This window comes from Vulpes vulpes, chromosome 2 (genome assembly GCF_048418805.1).
Source record: "Vulpes vulpes isolate BD-2025 chromosome 2, VulVul3, whole genome shotgun sequence".
NCBI classification, from domain to species: domain Eukaryota; kingdom Metazoa; phylum Chordata; class Mammalia; order Carnivora; family Canidae; genus Vulpes; species Vulpes vulpes.
The window spans coordinates 136,102,543-136,121,042 of NC_132781.1; the positions used below are offsets into that span (position 1 = coordinate 136,102,543).

An 18,500-nucleotide genomic window follows, 5' to 3' on the forward strand; every position below is an offset into this window, starting at 1 on the left:
GAGAATGGTGTAATGCATCCTGAGAGTAAAGAGAGGATTTCAGCCCGTGAAAGAATGTCAATCGCATTTATATATTCATCGACGAGCCAGTTTGGTATTTGGCATGTATTTGCAGCGCCCCTTATCACGCCTGCCCTCAGCTCCTGTGAACTGGGTAGGGAGGACACCTGCCAGATAGAAGCAGTGTAGGACTGATCTTCTTACTTTTGAAAATTGTAGGAAGACCTTAATTTTGCTCCAAAGCAAGGAGAGTAGGTCCCCTCGGGAGGTTTATCAAAATGCATCCACATTTCCAAACACACTTGGGAGCGCAGATTAGAATCTGTGTGGGTAGGGGCGGGGGTGTTGGCGTGGAGGCTGGTGGACCTTCAGTCAGATCTCAAGGTGAACCTGCAATGGCACCCTAAGTTTGAGAAGTGTTGTTAGAGCTTCAGGGTGTGTAGGGTGGCAGAGTGGGTTTCTGGATGCCCCTAAGGCCCGGAGGGGGCAGTTCTCCACTTCAGATTTACTAGGATGACTTCTTATCAAAACCAAATCAAACAGGAATTTGGGGAATTTTTCAGGGAGGCTTCTATAGGGTGACACCCCCACCCCCACCCCTGCCAAGGTTGCTTGAGGGTTGCCTGTGCTTTCTCACTAAAAGCCACCTTTTCGGGTCTGTTAGTCAATAGACCTTTCAGAGCGTGGACTGAGGAGCCCCACTGCTGGGGTTTCAATCCTGTCTTTGCCATTTAACCAGAGCTGCCACCTTCACAAAGTTAGTGGGCCTCTGGGCGTCTTTGTTTCCTTGTTTGTAAAATGGGGAGTGTCTTGAGAATGAAGTCAGGTCATACTTGTGAAGCGTTTATTACATACCTGGCCTACTCTAAGTACTGCGTAAGCGTCAGGAGTTAAGCCCTCTCTCTACCACCCCCTCTCCCATCTCTTAGTTTTGTTCTATAAAGTTGGACCAAATACTTGCAAAGTAGGCTGAGAAAATTTCTTTAAAGCTCTTTAAAGGCTTTAAAGAGCATTTTCTGAAGAGCTGGGTTCACCCCACCCCCCTGCTTTTGTCAATGGTGAGGTTTTAAAGAGGGCATGAGTCCCCACGTCCTTAGAAGATCTTTTCCCTTGTATCCTATGATGGCCAAGCCTGGTAATGGGGTTTCTAGGCGTGCTGTAGGGACAGACCCCACACGTGTTCTGGCTCCATGTCATTAGACTGTGAGGGAATGTTGGGGGCTCGGCGGCCCCTCTTCTAGAATAATCTATCACTTTGGACCTGTCCATCCATTTTCTCAGCAGAGTGTACAGGTCACTTCTTGAAATTGTGTTTTGGGATAGACAGGTGTTGGGGGAAATGAAGTGGGATAGTACTTATGTCCATAAGTAAAATTTTAGTTAGAATTTCATACCTGGGAGAAACCGGAAGAGAAATGTGTTGGAACATACCTCTATTTGAGAAGTATAGCACTAACAACACAAAGGATTTGAAATTTGCTTGTGTTCAGGATAGTTCTGAGTCACTGTGAACTGTGCCCAGCTTTTAGGGCTCCTGCCCACCAGGGGTTGGAAAGCAACCTTTCCTTTTTAAGAGTGTACTCGAGTTGGAAAGACGTAATCAGCAAGGATGTGGCTGTGATTGGTTCTGAAAGGAATGAATTTTAGCATCGACGGCCACAGTGTGGATCAAATAAACGGTAGATGCCAGCGTGCTTGACTTCACTGTGCTTATCCTGGCCTCTTTGAACATTTTAGAAAGCTTAGCCCCCCTCTTCTTGGGTATTGACACTTAAAACTGCAACCAGAGGGAAGATCTTGGAGTACACTCCAGAACTGCCATGAGGTACCCTGGAAATTTGGTCTAAATTTACTCAGACTGATAAAGAGCCTACGGATGGCCACACTGGTGTGGTGGGGGGACTCCCAGCTGCAGTAACTGGTGTGTCCATTATCCAGTGAGACGGGAGCAAAGTGGCCGAGTTCTGTGTTGTCCTCTGTACCCTGTGGTGTGGTAGTGAGTCAGGCCCTCTGAAGGGAACCTTGGAGGGTGGGTGGTAGCTGGAAGATTGCACATGTGTCTTGGTGTTTCTCCCTAGAATCTTTGCTATTGCCTCAGCTGTTCTGACTCCTGAGAATTCACCTCCCTGCCCTTTTACTCTTTGTGGCAGCTGACTGCCCAACCTAAACAGCTGGGGATAAAATATTTGTTTTGCTACACTAGGGGTCTCACCCTCTGAGAATCCTGGTGGGTGGTTTCTTTCATCTGAATACACATGCATTGACTCCTAATGTGTTGTTATATAAGGTCCCCCCTTTCCTTAGGTGAGTTTGAGGGCTTCTCCATGCCCAGGTTTTGGAACATAAGATATGACCATAGAACATGCCAGCAACTGTACACATTTCTTCCCATGGTCTCCTGGGCTCTGCTTCACCTCGTCCGCCACCCAGGTAATTTTTGCGTGGCACCATAAGGAAATCCTGTGCATATAGTTCTGTAATGAGGGGGCAGAGTTTCACTAAGTATGTTCTATTAATTTTATTTTCATATATGAATAGGTGATGTCAATTAGACCTAGCAAAAAAGGATGAATTTTTATTTTTAAAGAAATGAATATTGTAATCCTAATAAAGTCAAATATGCATATGATGTTGAGGGAAAGATTTTCAAGTGCCTTTATTCTAGAACTATAAAAATCCTTCAAGAATTATTTGCAGACTGTGTAAATGTTTATGTGAAAGTGTTCTTCTTCTTTTAGAAAGGATTAGTTTGGCATATGTTTTGTGCATAGAAAAAGTGATTTCTAACTTTTATTGTGTCGTCCAGATCAATGGGATTAACATCGGAAGGACCTTAGCACTGGGTGCCCAACTTTTATGAAAACCTGATTTTTTCAGTACCATCTTTTAATGCTATTGTTGGTGGTCATCTTTGCTTTTCCTTAGATCAACTTTGAGGCAGAGCTTATCTCTCGGGTTTATTTATATTTTTCAAAAATCGAAGAGGGTGTTTGCTTTGAGACGTTGGCACCATATGACATCCCCCTGTAGCTGCTGTGTAACAAATGATAATGTTTAATGCTGGGACAGTGGGGACTGTCCCTCTGTGCTGGCAGCAGGACAAAGCAAGAGGGTGTTCCCCTTGGCCTCTCTGCTGAAGCACTAAATGGTATTTGCTCTGCATGGGGCACATGAGTGAATTCACCAGGGGTTTTGCATTTCAGGGTATAAAGCGTAGTGTTTAGTATCTTAACAAATCAAGAATCAATTATCTGGGAGAATAAGCAGAAGGTTTTTTATGTCTAGGATAAATTAGTTGAAATGCTAAGCCCAGTCCTGTGGATTAAAGAAGCACTTGGAAGCAATGAAGTATATTTTTAAAATGCACCTGACATCATATGCCGAAAAGAAATTAATAGATCGGTGCATGGGCTTCACATGTTTTAGGGGAACAATGGTGGCTTTTTTTTTTTAAGGTAGGATTCCAAGGTATTATCAATTTGTATGTAAATGCAGTTGATTCTGATAGAATTACAGGGGGAATTACAGGGGAAAACCCTGTCATCAAACATCTGGTTAAAGCTTGTTACTTAATTATCGTCTTTGAGAATTCAGGCCACTTAGTTTTATTCTCCTTTTTTTTTCTGAAAGATGTTGGTCAGACTTATCTTTGAAACCACAGGTGGAACAGTCACGGGGGTGGTTGTCTGGGGGAGATAGTTAAGGGGAATTACAGTAAAGGTAGTAACAATTACTGAGGCTCTATCAAATCTCTCCCTGTCCAGCACACACCTTTATGTAGTCCTCTATTTAACATCACTTGGGCTGAATTATGTTAAGTACCCAGAAATTGTGATTTTTATTTGTATTACTCCACCGCAGAATTTAAAACAGTATGAAACAAGTGCATAAAACAGTCCAAAAAAAGCTGCTTCTCATGAAATTCTGTGTAGCATGAACCAGTTTCAGCTGTGCCAAGAGCAGTATAACCCTACATGGTCTAGCTTTTAATGTTTTCCCCAACAGCTAACAGTGCCCCCACGACCATGACATTAAAAGGGGAGGAAAAAAACCAGCTTTATGGAAGAACAATTGGCATAGGATAAACTACACTTAAAGTACACAGTTTTAGAAGCTTTGTCATATGTATGTGTACCACCCACATCAAGGGAATGAGACAGCGATCTCGCCCAGAAGTTTCCTCTGACTGACCTGTTGTTACTCCTTTCACGCCCACATGTTGAATCAGGCAATTACTAATATTTTCCATCCCTAAAGATTAGTTTGCATTCTCTAAAATTTTAGATAAGTGGTTTGTACTTTATTTTTTTGGCCTGGTTTCTTTCACTCGGCTTAATTATTGTGGGATTCAGCTATGTTGTATCATATGTCAGTAGTTCATTACTTTTTATTGCTAAGCGGTACCCTGTTGAATGGGTACAGTTGGATGAGCCATGGTTTGACTATCCATCCATTTGTTGATGGGTGTTTGGGTTGCTTATAGTTTTTGGCTGTTATAGATAACACTGCTATATATGATTGACCAATTTCCTCCCAACTTACGGCTTGTGTGTTCAGTCTGTTTTACAGCATTGATAGCAGAGCAAATTGTTTTTAATTTTGATGAAGTCTGTGTTATCAGTTTGTCCTTCAAAGAACATGCTTAGCCATCTTTGCCTGATGCAGATCACAAGGCTTTTCCCCTGTTGTTTTTCCGGAATGTTTACAGTTTTGGATTTTACATTAAGTTTATGATCCATTTTGAGTTCATTTTGTATATGGGTGAAGTGTGGATTGAAGTTCAAGTTCTTGCATGTAGGTATCTAATTGTTCTGGTACCATTTGTTGAACAAATATCCTTTCTCTGCTTAATTTTTTTTTATATACCTTTGCTGAAAATCATTTGTCTTTATTTGTGTGTGTCTGTTTATGGGCAGTGTTCTGTCTCATTGGCCTATTTGACTTTATATAAATACCACACTATTTTGATTATTGTGGCTTTATAATAAATTTAGATATTAGGTAGTGTTTCTTCTCCATCTTGATTTTTTTTTTCCAAAATTGTCTTGGCTATTCTAGGTTCTTTAATTTTGGAATCAGTTTGTTAGTTTCTAGAAAAATAAAAACCTGTTGAAATTTTTACTGGAATTGAATTAATTTCATAGATCAGTTTGAGAAGCTGTGAAGGGCTTTCCAGTGGTTGTTACAATGCGATCCTAGTCTTAGATACAGGTTAGGGAGGATGAAGCATGAGCTGTCATAGCATGGAGAGACAGGGATGAGGTTGCCCCCCCCACTCCAGATGGGCTGATGGAGGAGCTGGGTGGCCCATCTGGGGGAGCCTGAGTTGAGAAATGAATGACCATAAGTGGGCAGATACTTTGTCAGAAAAATCCCCTCAGAGAAGCCCAAGGGAAATGGTTGGGTGGTTTGTTCTGGAAGCAGCTGAGGTAATGATTTCAAGTTGAAGTGAGAGGGAAGTAGGCACATTTCTTCTGGAGAGAAGAGTGCAATGGAGAGCTCAGGGTAGTCAGGAGAGGAGAAGGAAGATGTGAACAGATGAGATTCTAGAGCCTCATGTGTTCATGGAAGGCTTGTGATGCAGGGAACAGAGGGCTAGCGTCATACTTTAATGTTTTCTGCAATGACTCAGTCTAATGGAACAGTGAAGGTTACTTGTGCATTTGAACTGGTGGTTGATCTAGAACAGTGGTTCTCAACCATGGGTGATTTTGTCCATCAAGAGGACATTTAACAATGTCTAGTGACATTTTTGATTGTCACACCTTCTGGGAGCATGTGATTTCTTTTGTCATCCAGTGGGATGGTGCTAAACATTTTACCATGTTCAGGAACACTGCCCGCAACAAAGTCTTAGCTCCTCAAATGTCAGCAGTGCTCAAATTGGGGAACCCCGGTCTAGAGAGGGAGCAGAGAGGGAGGACTAGAGAAGAGGGTAGAATGAGAAGTAGAACCAATAGGTTTCCCTAGCAGCTCATATCTGTATCATCTTGAAGAGAGCTACTCTCATGTAGTGACCATGGACAGTTACCCAGGATGATCAAGAATTAGTCTGTGGAAATCCAAGCATATTTCCAGAAGCTGTCTAAAAATGTCACCAAATAAAACTAATCTAACAAAAGCATGGCTTCACGCTGAATAAATGGAAGAAATATTGAGCATCTGACTTCATTTGCTTAAGAAGAATTTATTTGTTTAGACGTGGCCTTGGCCATAGATGGGTATCAATTGGGATACTTTGATTACAAGTCATAGAAAACCTAACTCAAAGTGGCTGAAAAAATAGAGGAACTTTATTAGCTTAATAGCTTAATAGTCCAGGCCTCTGGCAGGGGTTGATCCAAGGCTCAATGTTGACAAAGGACCCAGTTCCTCCTTCATCCCACTTCAGCTCTCCTCCAGAGCTCACACGTGGTTACCAGCAGTTTTCAGGGTTACTTTTTTCTTTTTTCATTTTTTAAAGATTTATTTATTTATTTATTTATTTATTTATTTATTTATTTATTTATTCATGAGAGACACAGAGAGAGAGAGAGGCAGAGACACAGGAGGAGGGAGAAGCAGGCTCCATGCCAGGAGCCCAATGTGGGACTCGATCCCGGGACTCCAGGATTGCGCCCTGCGCCAAAGGCAGGCGCTAAACCGCTGAGCTACCCAGGGATCCCAGGGTTACTTTTTTCTTACTCATTCTCATCATGAGAAGATTATTCTTCTTTTGCCATTATGTGATTTTCTTTGAGTGGGCCATTTTTTTATTATGTGTCCCCTTGAATATGGTAACAGTAAAACAGGCTTGGCCTGATGCTATCCAGAATGGTAGGTACTAGCCACATGTGGCTGTTGAGCTTTGGAGATACAGCTAGTCTAAATTGAGATATAAAGAACAGAAGAATGTGGAATAGCTAATTAATAATTTGTATGTTAAGTGTATGTCGAAACAGTAGTATTTGGGGACATACTGAGTAGCATGCAGATATGTGATGGAAAATACCTCCAAGTGTTTCTTTAAAAAAAAAAGTTTTTTTTTTGATGTGATGACTAGGAAATTGAAATTGTAGAAGTGGCTCCAAATTGTGTTTCTCGTCGACAGAAGCAGCTTAGCCCATGTTGGAGTCCCTGGGAGTCCAGCGCACCCAAACCACATGGCTAATAGGCACGTGGGAGAGAGTTGGAATGGTTACTGGGCAAGCAGATAAACATGAGTACTGTGGTGACTGGCATAAGCAGAGAAAGGAATATTTGTTTGCTACGGTTTCCCTGAGGACAAATGTCTGGAAAGACTGCCCTGCTCCCACTAATGAGAGCTAATAATTGTTTCTTGAATATATTTGTGAAAATTAAAAGATTAATGTGGTGCCCCCAGCAACTAGTGAAAGAGCACAGAAATACAGGGAGAGAGAGTAGATAACCCTTACCCTTCTCACCCCTGTTCCCACTTAGAGCCGTGGGTAGGCGCTGGTAGTTTGGCCTGTATCCCACACCTGCCTCCACGTATGTACGCGTGCGCTCACACATCCCATTCTCTTGCTGCCCTGGCTGCCATTTTGAGGGTGGGATTATAGCACTCGCTCTTCAATTTGCTTTTCTCACCTTACCCATTTGCTTTTGTGACCTCCACATTAGCACCTACAAACATTATCCTGTTCCTTGAGATAATTACATATTATAGATAAGATCACATTTCATTTAACTATGGCTCCCATTGTGGGGCATTCATGCTATTTCCAGGCCCACCCCCCACCCCCCCACCCCCACCCCCAGTCACACAACAAACAATGCTGCAGTAAACATTTTTGTACCTGTGTCCTTACGTACTGGTCCTTTTTTTTTTTCTTCTATAGGATAGATTCCCAGAAGTGGAATTGCTTGGTCAAACGGTATGTGTATTTTTAATTTTAACAGATAAAGCTAAATTATTTTCCTCAAAGGAATAGCAAATGCTATTTGCACGTGAGAGTGCCCATTTCCTACATTCCCATCAGCATTAGATGTCATTGCTCCTTTTAATTCTTACCAATCTAATTACCACTGACCATTAATTTACATTTTTGTCACCACTGTTGATGTTGAGAATATTTTCATATGTTTATTATTCACATGAACTTCTCTCTTCTTCACTGCATATTCACGTCCACCCCCCATTTTCCTGCTTGGTAGTGTTTTTCTTTTATATCGTCTTGGAGTTACTGTGTTTTAGAAATGTTAATTCTTGGTTATATGTATACAAATGTATCTTTACTGTTCTTTGCTCTGTGTGTGATGTCTTTTGCCACATGAAAATTGTTAATTATTGTTTAATCAAATGTGTCTGTCTTTTTCTTTATTGCTTCTGAGATAATCTATTTCGCTCAGGGTGGCGCATCCATCTCAAGGTCATATAAATATTCTCTTATATTTTCTCCCCAGTTTTTAAAACCTTCAAATCTTACTGCAATTTTAAGTTTTGTACATGATATGAGGTAGGATTCTGTCTTTATTAGTTTCTAGTTATTATAAGAACCTCTGTCATGGGATTGATATGTTACTCTTGTCACGTTATAAAGATGCCATATATATTTGGATCTATTTCTGGACTCTCTATTCTGATCCCTATCTATTTCTGTGCCAACACCATTCTCTTTTGAATGCAATGGCTAGTGAGTGGTAATGTCTGGTAAGTTGTCCTTCACTGGTCTTTCTCATACTTTACATTGTTTTTAGCCATTTTTCCCCCATATTCTGGTTAAGATAAATTTAAACCTTAAAGTTGGGGAGTGTTATCTTAAATGTTTTGAATATAAAAGGTAATAGAACTATGTGATAAATAGAATTTAAAAATTAATAATTCTCAGGTTGGGGATCTCTTTATTTGATGTTACTAATTGGAAAATATTTATTGATAAACTGAGGCCTTATTTCTGTGACTTTTGATTCTTTATATATGATTTTGCTTTCTCTCTGTGATAATTGTACAGTTACCACAAAATGGAGAAATGGGGATTACGGGTGTGATATGTTGAAATCTATCCAAAAATTCGATTATTGCATTAAAGCTACAGTGATTAATGCTCTCAGTGACTATGACCTTATAATACTCTGTATTTCTGTTTATGTGCTAAACTATAAAGTGCACTCATATTTGGATTGGTTGATGGGTATATAAATAATGTAAACGAAGAGCTGTAGATGTGCAAAACCATGTATTTTGTGATCTCTTATGATTCCATTCTTCTAAAACTTAATCTTGACAAAAGAAATTGTCATACCTAAAATTTTGGGTAAAATTTATCTATCTAATATTTTACATGGTTTTCATGATTCTTAACTTTATGTTAATACGATAATAATTATGTTCACTGATATTCTCAGTTGCTTTTTGGAAACTTTGCTTATAATATTAAAATACGAATTTTGTGTTTTTTGAGTGGGATTTGTAAGATTATAGCTAAACACTAAAACTGGATGTGATTAAGAACGATACTAATGTTGTCTTACAGATTAATACATATACAAATACACACAAGGTCTGTATTTTGCTTCTGAAAGCAAAAGGACATCCCCATGTAGGTTCCACCCATGTTTACTTGGTGAACTAGGAAAAAGCCTTTAGTTTTGTTAACCAAAAATGAAATGATAAAATAATTAATACATTATGATTATTATTGAATGAAATACTTGGGAGAAAATACAATTAGGTTTTTTTTAAAAATGAGATTCCTTGTACTTTTAATGGTGTTATTATTCAAATAAATGAATTGGTATGGCAAATTTCGGCATGTGTATGAATATTAAAGATGGTAATTTAGAAAAGAGAGAGGGAATTCATTTAAATTATTCACACCGAGACCAAAAAAAGGACTTAGTTTAGTTAGAGTTAAATTTAAACCGTCTGTGTGAACTTTGAATCTTCATTAAATCATAGCCAAGTAGAATTTTGTCTTCTGTTCTCAAGAAGGTAATGAGCGGTTAGCTCCCCGGCTTCCATCCAGCCCATAGATCCAGTACCATCCTACAGAGACTCCATGTACCCCGATTCTGGCCTCTACTATTACTTTCTGTAAAGGTCAGCGAGACTCTTTCAGGAACATAACTAGATGCCATGATCAGGGTAGGGAAAATTTTGTTGGTTTCAGAATGGCTTTGTTGGTTTGTTTCTGTTTTGTGCTCAAGATCAAGGATGCTTTCAACAGTGTGCGGAGGTTGAGCTGTTAACGTCCGATGAATGAAATGGAAGGAACATTCTCTGCAGCCCCATAGTGGAAGTTTAAGTGACAGAGTACTTAGAAGCCATTGAACAAGTCGAGCCTCCCAAAAGCCAAGAGCATCAGATCATGTTCTGTCATAGGTAACACATGATATCAACTGTTGCTGAATAAAAGGTGTATCGTGGTCCTGGTGTTCTCAAATAAGCTGTATTTCGATCAACTCGGATTCTGTTTCCTGTACTCAGGTTTTAATCAAGACCAGCATTGGCAGTTGATAAACGTAAACTTTCAAATATACTCTAATGATATTTTAGTGCAATCATGTATGTGAATTCTCCATTGTCAATTTTGAAATGAAATTGTTCTTCGACATTTGTAGGCTATTGCAGAAACGGAAAATAACAGTAAAAAAAATAGTAAATAAGGGTATGATAAGGTTAATAATAAAAGAATCCCTAAAAAAATAAGTCAAATATTTAAGACTTCAGTTTGCTCCAGGGCTGCCTAATCCTAGAGACGCTGGAAAATTTGTCTAAAATCGGATAGAGAACCTCTCCGTTCTTGTCAAACGAGCATCAACAGCCATCATAAGTGAACAACATAAACAACAAACATAAACAGCCATCTGTGGTCAGGGGCTGGAGTGACGATAGGTGATAAACAGTTTTTCTGTTCTTGAAGCCAGAAAAACTGCAGTTCCTACACTGTACCAACCACATGTTCAAGATCTGTGACATTGGATGGAAATCATCATCTGTGTTGATTTAAATGAGTCAGCTAGGGTGATGTTGAATCACTGCACTTTACATAAAGATACAAAGCAGGTGATGATATGCCTGTGCTGACCAAAAAATAATGGCATACCTCCCAAACATTGCAGGTATTGGGTTCAAAGCGATTTTCCTGGAGACTAGGGGCTGTCTGTCGTTCCTGGCCGTCCTGAGATAGGAGGTAAACCAGAACCCACGTTAACTAATAGGCATTCAGAATCTAGATCAAACTGAAACAAAACAACTTTCCTTGATACTGTACTTTTAAATAACGAAAAAAAAATCTTCAGCTAGCAATTACAGCTGAATCAAGGTAAATATTTTATGCAGATTTTCAGTTTAAGATTTGTAAAGGTCGCTTCCAAATGATCAAGGTAAAACGTAACTTCACTTTGTCGTAATTTAATGCCATTCTCTTATCCTTGCAAAGATGGTAACCCTCACTGAATATCACCTTCGTGTGTGTGGCCTGGTCCTAAATTGCCTCAAAGTAGAGTATTACCGGCTTTCATCTTTATTTTGCTTTCATCTGCTGCTAGAATATGTTAAAGCTTCTACACATGGCAGGTGGAAGAAAATATTGATGCAACAGATCCGGTGTAAGTGTGAGACTTCCATATCGCTTTGATTTTAATCAGGTCTGTTGGCAGTAAGGTATAGTATCATCGGAGAAGATTCCTGTCTCTAGGAGTGAGATCTCACCCTGTCCCTGGACTGATTGCAGCAATTATAAATCGGCTGTGATTGTGGCATGAACATGTGCCGTTTCTGATGTCCGGCTGTCGGGCCACTGAGGCTGCTCCATTTATTCGGGTCAAGCCGCTGGGTCAGTAGTCAAGACCCTTCCTCTCTGTGCCTTGAAGAGGAATAGCTGCTTCCTTGGGGAAACCTCATGTGAGCCAGAGATGTGCACTGCCACCTGCCTTTAACTTCTAGGTTATGTCAAAGGGTGTTTTTTTTTTTAAATGACACATTAAATTTGACCCCTAGTCATTAATCCTCGCAATATTTTTGTACATCGAAATGTCAAAATGTCAGTCTCCTTGAGTTTTCTGTTGTCATTTCTGTCACTATTCAAATTCTAGTGAATGAAATAGCTATTTGCACAGGGGGAAAAAAAAGAACCACCACCATTGGTACCTTCTCCTACTATTGGATTTTTCAAAGGCCAGCTTGCAGTGTCTAGAAAGGAGAGTAGGGCTATTGAAATGGATGAATAGAAAGCTTCAAAAGTGAACCTCTCAGAGCAATAGAATGTAAAGATATTTTAAATATAATTGCAGTTGAAAAAAATATATATATATAATTGCAATTGTATTCAGTAGTAGGAAAAAAAATCAAAGCATTTTTCCTTAATGCCATCCTGAGGTATGAAATGTGTTGTAAGAATGAGTAGAATATTTCCAGGAAGGAGGGCACCTCAGCATTCTTCAATTTAGGATAGCACATGTCCCCAAACCTTTAATTTATCTGATCGGGTCCCCGCCAGATCTGTAAGGCCCCTTCATTTTCATCTTCTTAGACACCCAGCCATGGAGCATAAGATCACATTTGTAGGGACCCTGTGACTGACCAAATATTTTCCTTTACACGATGCTTTCAGAAGAATCCTTTTATCTTCTAGAGGGCCAGGCTCCTTGGATGTCTGAACAATGAAGCATCTTGGCAAGCTATTTCTACACCAGAACCCTTGCAGCTTAACATACTTTGAAGTAGATTGCTCCCCATTGCAGGGCCACAGTAAAAAAATGGGGTTTTTCATAGCCCTTGCATTGATGTTTGCAAAGCCAGATGGCTTTGTAAAATGAGCCCCAAAGCAGTATAACTGATTAAAAGAAATGCCAGGTAGTTGAAGGCTTTCGTACCCAATGTGAGCCTGGCAGGAAGAATTGTTCTCTCGGGATACGTTAATATTGGGGAATCTCACTCCCATCTTTAGGGGTCAGCCAATGACAATTGAGACAGGTGTTGGCAGCAGGAGCCTTAAAAATGAAGGCTGGAAAAAAATGTCTCTAGCCAGCCATTGGGAGGCCTGCCTCCAAAAAGAAACGGGATGGGCCAGGGCTTTGAGGGTCCTAGGTACTTGGCAAGGTTGCAGGGCACATACTTCAGGTCATCCTCGCATTTTGGGCTTGTTAGTACTTTAGCCTAAATCTGCATCCCCCTGAAGGGCTCCTTTGCCTCATGCCTGGGGGTCCCTGCCACCCTGCTTCTGAGTGACTCGGTTGAGGCTGCCGGAGCTCTAGCTTTTGTTGTTGTTGTTGTTGCCCACATAGAAATCCTTCTGCTCGTGTTTGTAAAGCCTTAGCCCTGACCTTAACCTAAGAGCCCGGTCATATATTTCAGGTTGTTTGGTGGAAGACTGATGGAATCTGGCCTTGGAGGTAGAGGCATTCAGAGATGTTGCAGATTGTTCTCTGGCCTCCTAGGCCACCATCCAATCATTGGAAATGGGGTTCAAAGCGAAGCAAGCTGGGAGACGAGCTTTAAAACCCTGTCGTAAAAGAGGTAGCTGGCCCTGAGCTCAGTTGTTTATCCATCATCAGAAAACACTTCCATCCTGCGATGCATGTTATATGATAAAGGCTTGAACACCAGACCTCCCCGTCCCATTTTCTCCCCGCTGCCGCCTCCTGTCACCGACTCATCAGACTTGCCACTAACGTCCTGATGGAGCAGTGATGGTGGCAGATTGGGGACCAGTGTTCCACTGAAATAGCTAATTTATGAAGGGTTTGTGTGTTTAAATCTCTCTAAACACCGGTTCTTTGTAGAGTGGGAAATAGTTCAAACCTGGAGGCGTTTCCAAGTATTGTTTTGGTGACATAAACTGATATGTGTGTTTTCCTATTGTCAACTTTTTTTGAGTAATGTATAATTTATAGTATCTTAATAAGTTACAGCCAGTTGTTCTTTGTAGAACATAATTTAAGACTTGTATCAGTCGCATTAGGTGACCGTTGTAAAACTAGAGAATACAGCCTGGAGGAAAATGCATTCGAAATTACCCCTTATCTTACCACTTAAAGAAAAGATAGTTTAAAAAGCAAAGAATGTGGCTTTCACTGGTGTCTCTTGATGCATTAAATAATTTTTCCTTTAGGTATCTACATTGTTAGAGTCTCCCAGCATTTAAGAAGTGGAGTAGCATTTTATTTTACTGTGAAAATTCTCAGATCATAAAGCATTTCTCATTTTTCCTCATTATTTCCATTTTAGAAAAATAGAGAAGTATAAAGAATAAAAGGTGTTCATCCATAATCTCACCATGTAAAGATAGTCCCTGAAAGCATCTTTGTGTATTTCTCTCCAGGCTGTTTTTAAACTCCTCATTATTTGATGATGATTGATTTTTTTGGTGTGCATTTTCTTTCCAGCTGGGAAGTACTTTCTGGAACTGGCCAGTCCTATGTGAGCTGAGTACTCGGCTTATCCACTTTGGCTGTGCCTTGGAACAGAAACAGCTAGGAGAGTGGACTGCTGGACTGTTTCTAACGGTCATGTATACTTGTTTAGGGCACTGAGGCATCTCCTTATTATCAGCAATTTTAGAAAACTCAGAATGTCAACTTTTTTTTTTTTCTACAGCTGTTGACAATCTTTATTTAGGTTCAAGGAAGCTTTTTTATGTGCAGAAAACCACTCCTCACAACACATTTTAATAGGTTCTGGTAGTCAATAAAGACATGATAAATTCATTTAGGGGATAGAACAGGCTTCTTTGGTGTTGCTCTCACACTTGGGGCTTTTTAAGATTTCCACCCAAAACCGGCACTGCAGCCACTCTTAGCCAAGTTGTAGTTTGTGGAGTGATTGGTCCGTCAGGGAGTGTTTCCCCCGAGATGCTCAGGATGTATTGTTAGTGTTCCTTGGTACACCCTTTCCTGCTGGAATGCAGGCTCCCCAGAGCTAGGAGTTTGGGGTCCCTGATATATCTTCTGTGCCTAGAACCCTGCCTGGCATGTAACAGTTGTTCCACAAATACTTGTATAATACTCTTGCGTGTGTTTCTAATTCCCATATTTCCCCTACTGCTTCCCACTCTCATTGACTAACCCACTAGTTAGTTGACTGAGGAAATTACTGAATTCCTACATTAAGTTGTTCCAACTTCTAATAAAAATGTCATGAGCTCTTCGGGGGGCCTGGGTGGCTCAGTTGGTTAGGTGTCTGACTTCACCTGAGGTCTTGACCATAGGGATCTAGGCCCGTGTCAGGCTCTGTGTTAAGTGGGAAGTCTGCTTATCCCTCTGCCCCTTCCCTCACTCATGCTTGTGCACTCCCACCACCCAGTCTCTCTCAAACAGGTAATTTTTTTAAAAAAAGAATGCAATATGCTCCAAATATGATGGTAGACTTTGGCTTGTCAACTTAATGTATTTGTGCCTTCTGCAATGTTATTTCATTTTTTGCACTTAAGTCTTTTATGAAAACAAGTAAAAGTGATGGATTTAGTTGCCAATTGATGTTTTTCTAGTCCTATACATAAAGAAGTGCAAGTGCAAGGGACGCCTGGAGAATTTTAAGCATAGGTGATGTACATTTCCTTTTACCAATCTGAATCGAATGCCAGAAATAGATAACTATTCAGAGTGTATTCCCCATTGTTCTAGCTTGATTTTCCTGTGTCGCAGATTTACAGGTGGAGGGAACAAGTAACATAGGTAAATAAAATAGACACTAGTTGATAGAAATAAAGTAGGCTTTTGTAGTTATTACTCCCATGCTTTTGAATACATTTATCTGATAATTATTCTTCTGATAGATGAGAGAGAGAAAGGGAAGAGATAGAGTTAGGAGAAAAGGGTAACCAATGGGTCTGTGGCCAAAGAGCTCCATCATTTTAGGTGGGTTGTTTTGGTAGAAAAAGTGTAAAGGCATGTTTGAGAATAATGAAGACCAAATTCATGGTGGTCCTTACCTCTTGGGGGAAAGTGGGAAACCAAGATCATGAAGTGGGAGCAGGGCTTTCAACAGTGCTTATTTTTGACGTATCAGGTTGAATAGTTGTTGATAGACAGGTAGGTGGTCGTTATGCTTTTCCCTTCTTACATTTTTTATTAAAAACAGTGAAAGATGGAGAGTGGATGTACATAGAAGTGAGACTTCGTCCAGTTCACTTCTATTTATTAAAAAGTTCAGCTTTCTTTACCAGTTTTTTCAGCCTCTGCCATTTCCAGTGTCTTCTAGCTACATCCTGCAGCAAAAAGACTAGGAGAGAGGGAGAAGGAGAGAGAGAGAAGAGGGGGGAGATCATAGAAGCAGAGAAACACATTTAAGAGATACTGACCAAGAGAATACATTTCCACATTTGAACCTGTTGAGGCATGAGAAGTGAGTGATTACAATGCCTCTTATGCATAGTCATTTACTATTATTTTTCTTTGACTCAGATATGTCTATTTGTGCACAAGCCTTTGGCAGCCACCTATGGGTATAGTGCTATCACATGCAGACTTCGAAACATAGATACCCAGCTGAGCTGTTTCTGACTTCTCATGGTCTTGGTCACATGGTCATGATCCTTCCTAGGGTGGACGGTACTGTGGCTTCCCCTCATCCTCACTCTGGCTTGGCGAATGTTCCTGAATGACGCCTTGAAACATGCATGGCTGGGGCCTTAATTATACCAGTGATGGGAAATGGTGGGCCTTGAGAAGTAGCTTGAGGTGTGGACACTTGAGAGAAAGGGAGCTTTGAGCCAGACTCATGGAGGTGGGTGAATGTGATCCAGTCACCCCATGGATTAATGTGCTAGGGCTGCCACAACAAAGTGCCACAAACAAACTTGGTGGCTTAAACAATAAAAACGTCTTGTCTCACAGTTTCAGAGGCTAGAAGTCTGAAATGAAGGGTTCCACAGGGTTGGTTCCTTCTGAAGTCTATGAAGGAGAATCTGTTCCAGGTCTTTCTCCCAGATCCCAGTGGTTTGCTGGCACTCTGGCAGTCCCTGGCTTGTAGATGCATCACCTTGATCTCTGCCTTCATCCTACATCCTGACCTGGCATTTCCTCTGTGTGCATGACTCTTTCTGTGTCCAAGTCTTCCCCTTTCATGGGGACGTAGGGACTGGGTTAGGGCCCACCCTAATGCTCATCTGCAGAGATGCTATTTCCAGATGAGGTCTGCAGAGCTGCTATTTCCAGATGAGGTCACATTCACAGGTACTGAGGGTTAGGACTAAGCATCTTTTGAGGGACACAGTTCACTTCAAAAAGTCCCTCCACTCTCCTTCCCCCTGCTCAAATGTGGAATATAGATTCCATCCACTAGTAGATATTATCCTGCTTGAGCTTGTTGTAACCTGTGCAATGTTCCCTTCCTTCTTCCTGATATTCCCCATATGGAAAAATGCAGGAGTGAGACCAGCTTCTTGTTCGGGAGGGGGCAATGAAAGGGCACTTGTCAGAGAGCCAAGCCAGCAAGAAATATGAGTTGATCTTTGCTCTTTCTTTTTCTTTTTATCCCAGCTCTTCCATACACCTCATTAGAGTAATCTATCGAAGTCCAGTCAATTCCCCTTGAGATGATGGCACATGAATCCTCCTCCTGCTGCATTACCCGTGAAGTGATCCTTGCGAATAAGCCCAGAGACCTGCCACTATTTATAACATTGTTTCTCTGAGAATTGTGATTTGTTGTATTAACTTTAAAGATAGACCTTTGGAAGCGCTGCCTTGTATGTTGTTGAGATGAGCTGGGGCCACGGAACTGGCCAGGACTAGAGGCCCTGGCGGCTCTCAACACCCGCTCCCCCCGCCTCGGTCAGGGTGCTTGGGGGAAGATGCAAAGGGACACTCAGAGCAAATGTGCTCTTCCCTACTCAGAGACTACCATCTTTGGCAGTGGTATCTGGGCCTTCACGTGCTTCGAGGATTCCTTTGAGACATGGCTCATGCCCAGAGTTAGAACTGGCAGGGACATCCAGCTGTGGATGCCATATCCATGATTCCATTTTGGTTTCCTGATAAAACTCTGATTTTTGTCACGGTGGTAATGTGCTCAGCCTTCTTATATCACAGCTAGAGTCACGCACGGCATTACATTTTGGCCAATGAGATCCAAATTAAAGCTGCTCAAGAGATAGTTTGTGGGAATCATTTTTCTTTTGCTTTGTCCTTGCAGTGTGGCATGCATTCATGTTGGCTAGAGCTCCTGCACCCATACTGGTCCCTGAGGTGACCATGAGGATAGACTACCTACCATTGAGGGTTGAACTGAGAGGCAGAAGTCACTTGAGTCAGACGATTTGGTAGCTGCCACACCAACACTGGATTCCCTGGTTTGCTTAAGCCACATATTTTCTCACTGAGCACGTTTTCCCTTATTTTTAAGAAGTTTCATACATTTACCAGAGTGTCTAAAAATTCTCTCCTAACCTCATCTCCTTATTACCCTATTTTCCCCTCAAGCTGTTGACTTTATCACTGGTGTATCTACCTTGCTTGTACTTACCAGAGTCCTGCTTCCTTATGATAGGGGAGGAATTTCTGCCCTGGTTTGGGGTAAATGTATTCTTTCCTTGGTTGACTGATTGATTGATTGG

General features: G+C 41.0%; 1 protein-coding gene across 1 annotated transcript in view; it reads left to right on the forward strand.

Moving 5' to 3' along the window:
• The window catches only part of MAST4 (microtubule associated serine/threonine kinase family member 4), a gene marked incomplete at its 3' end in the record, with an annotated part of 472,864 nt that overhangs the window by 284,029 nt on the left and 170,335 nt on the right, over nucleotides 1–18,500 (forward strand). Inside the window, exon 6 of the mRNA XM_072745280.1 lies at nucleotides 7,842–7,877. Within this exon, the coding sequence (XP_072601381.1) occupies nucleotides 7,842–7,877 (36 nt within the window). The remainder of the gene's footprint in view (nucleotides 1–7,841; nucleotides 7,878–18,500) is intronic.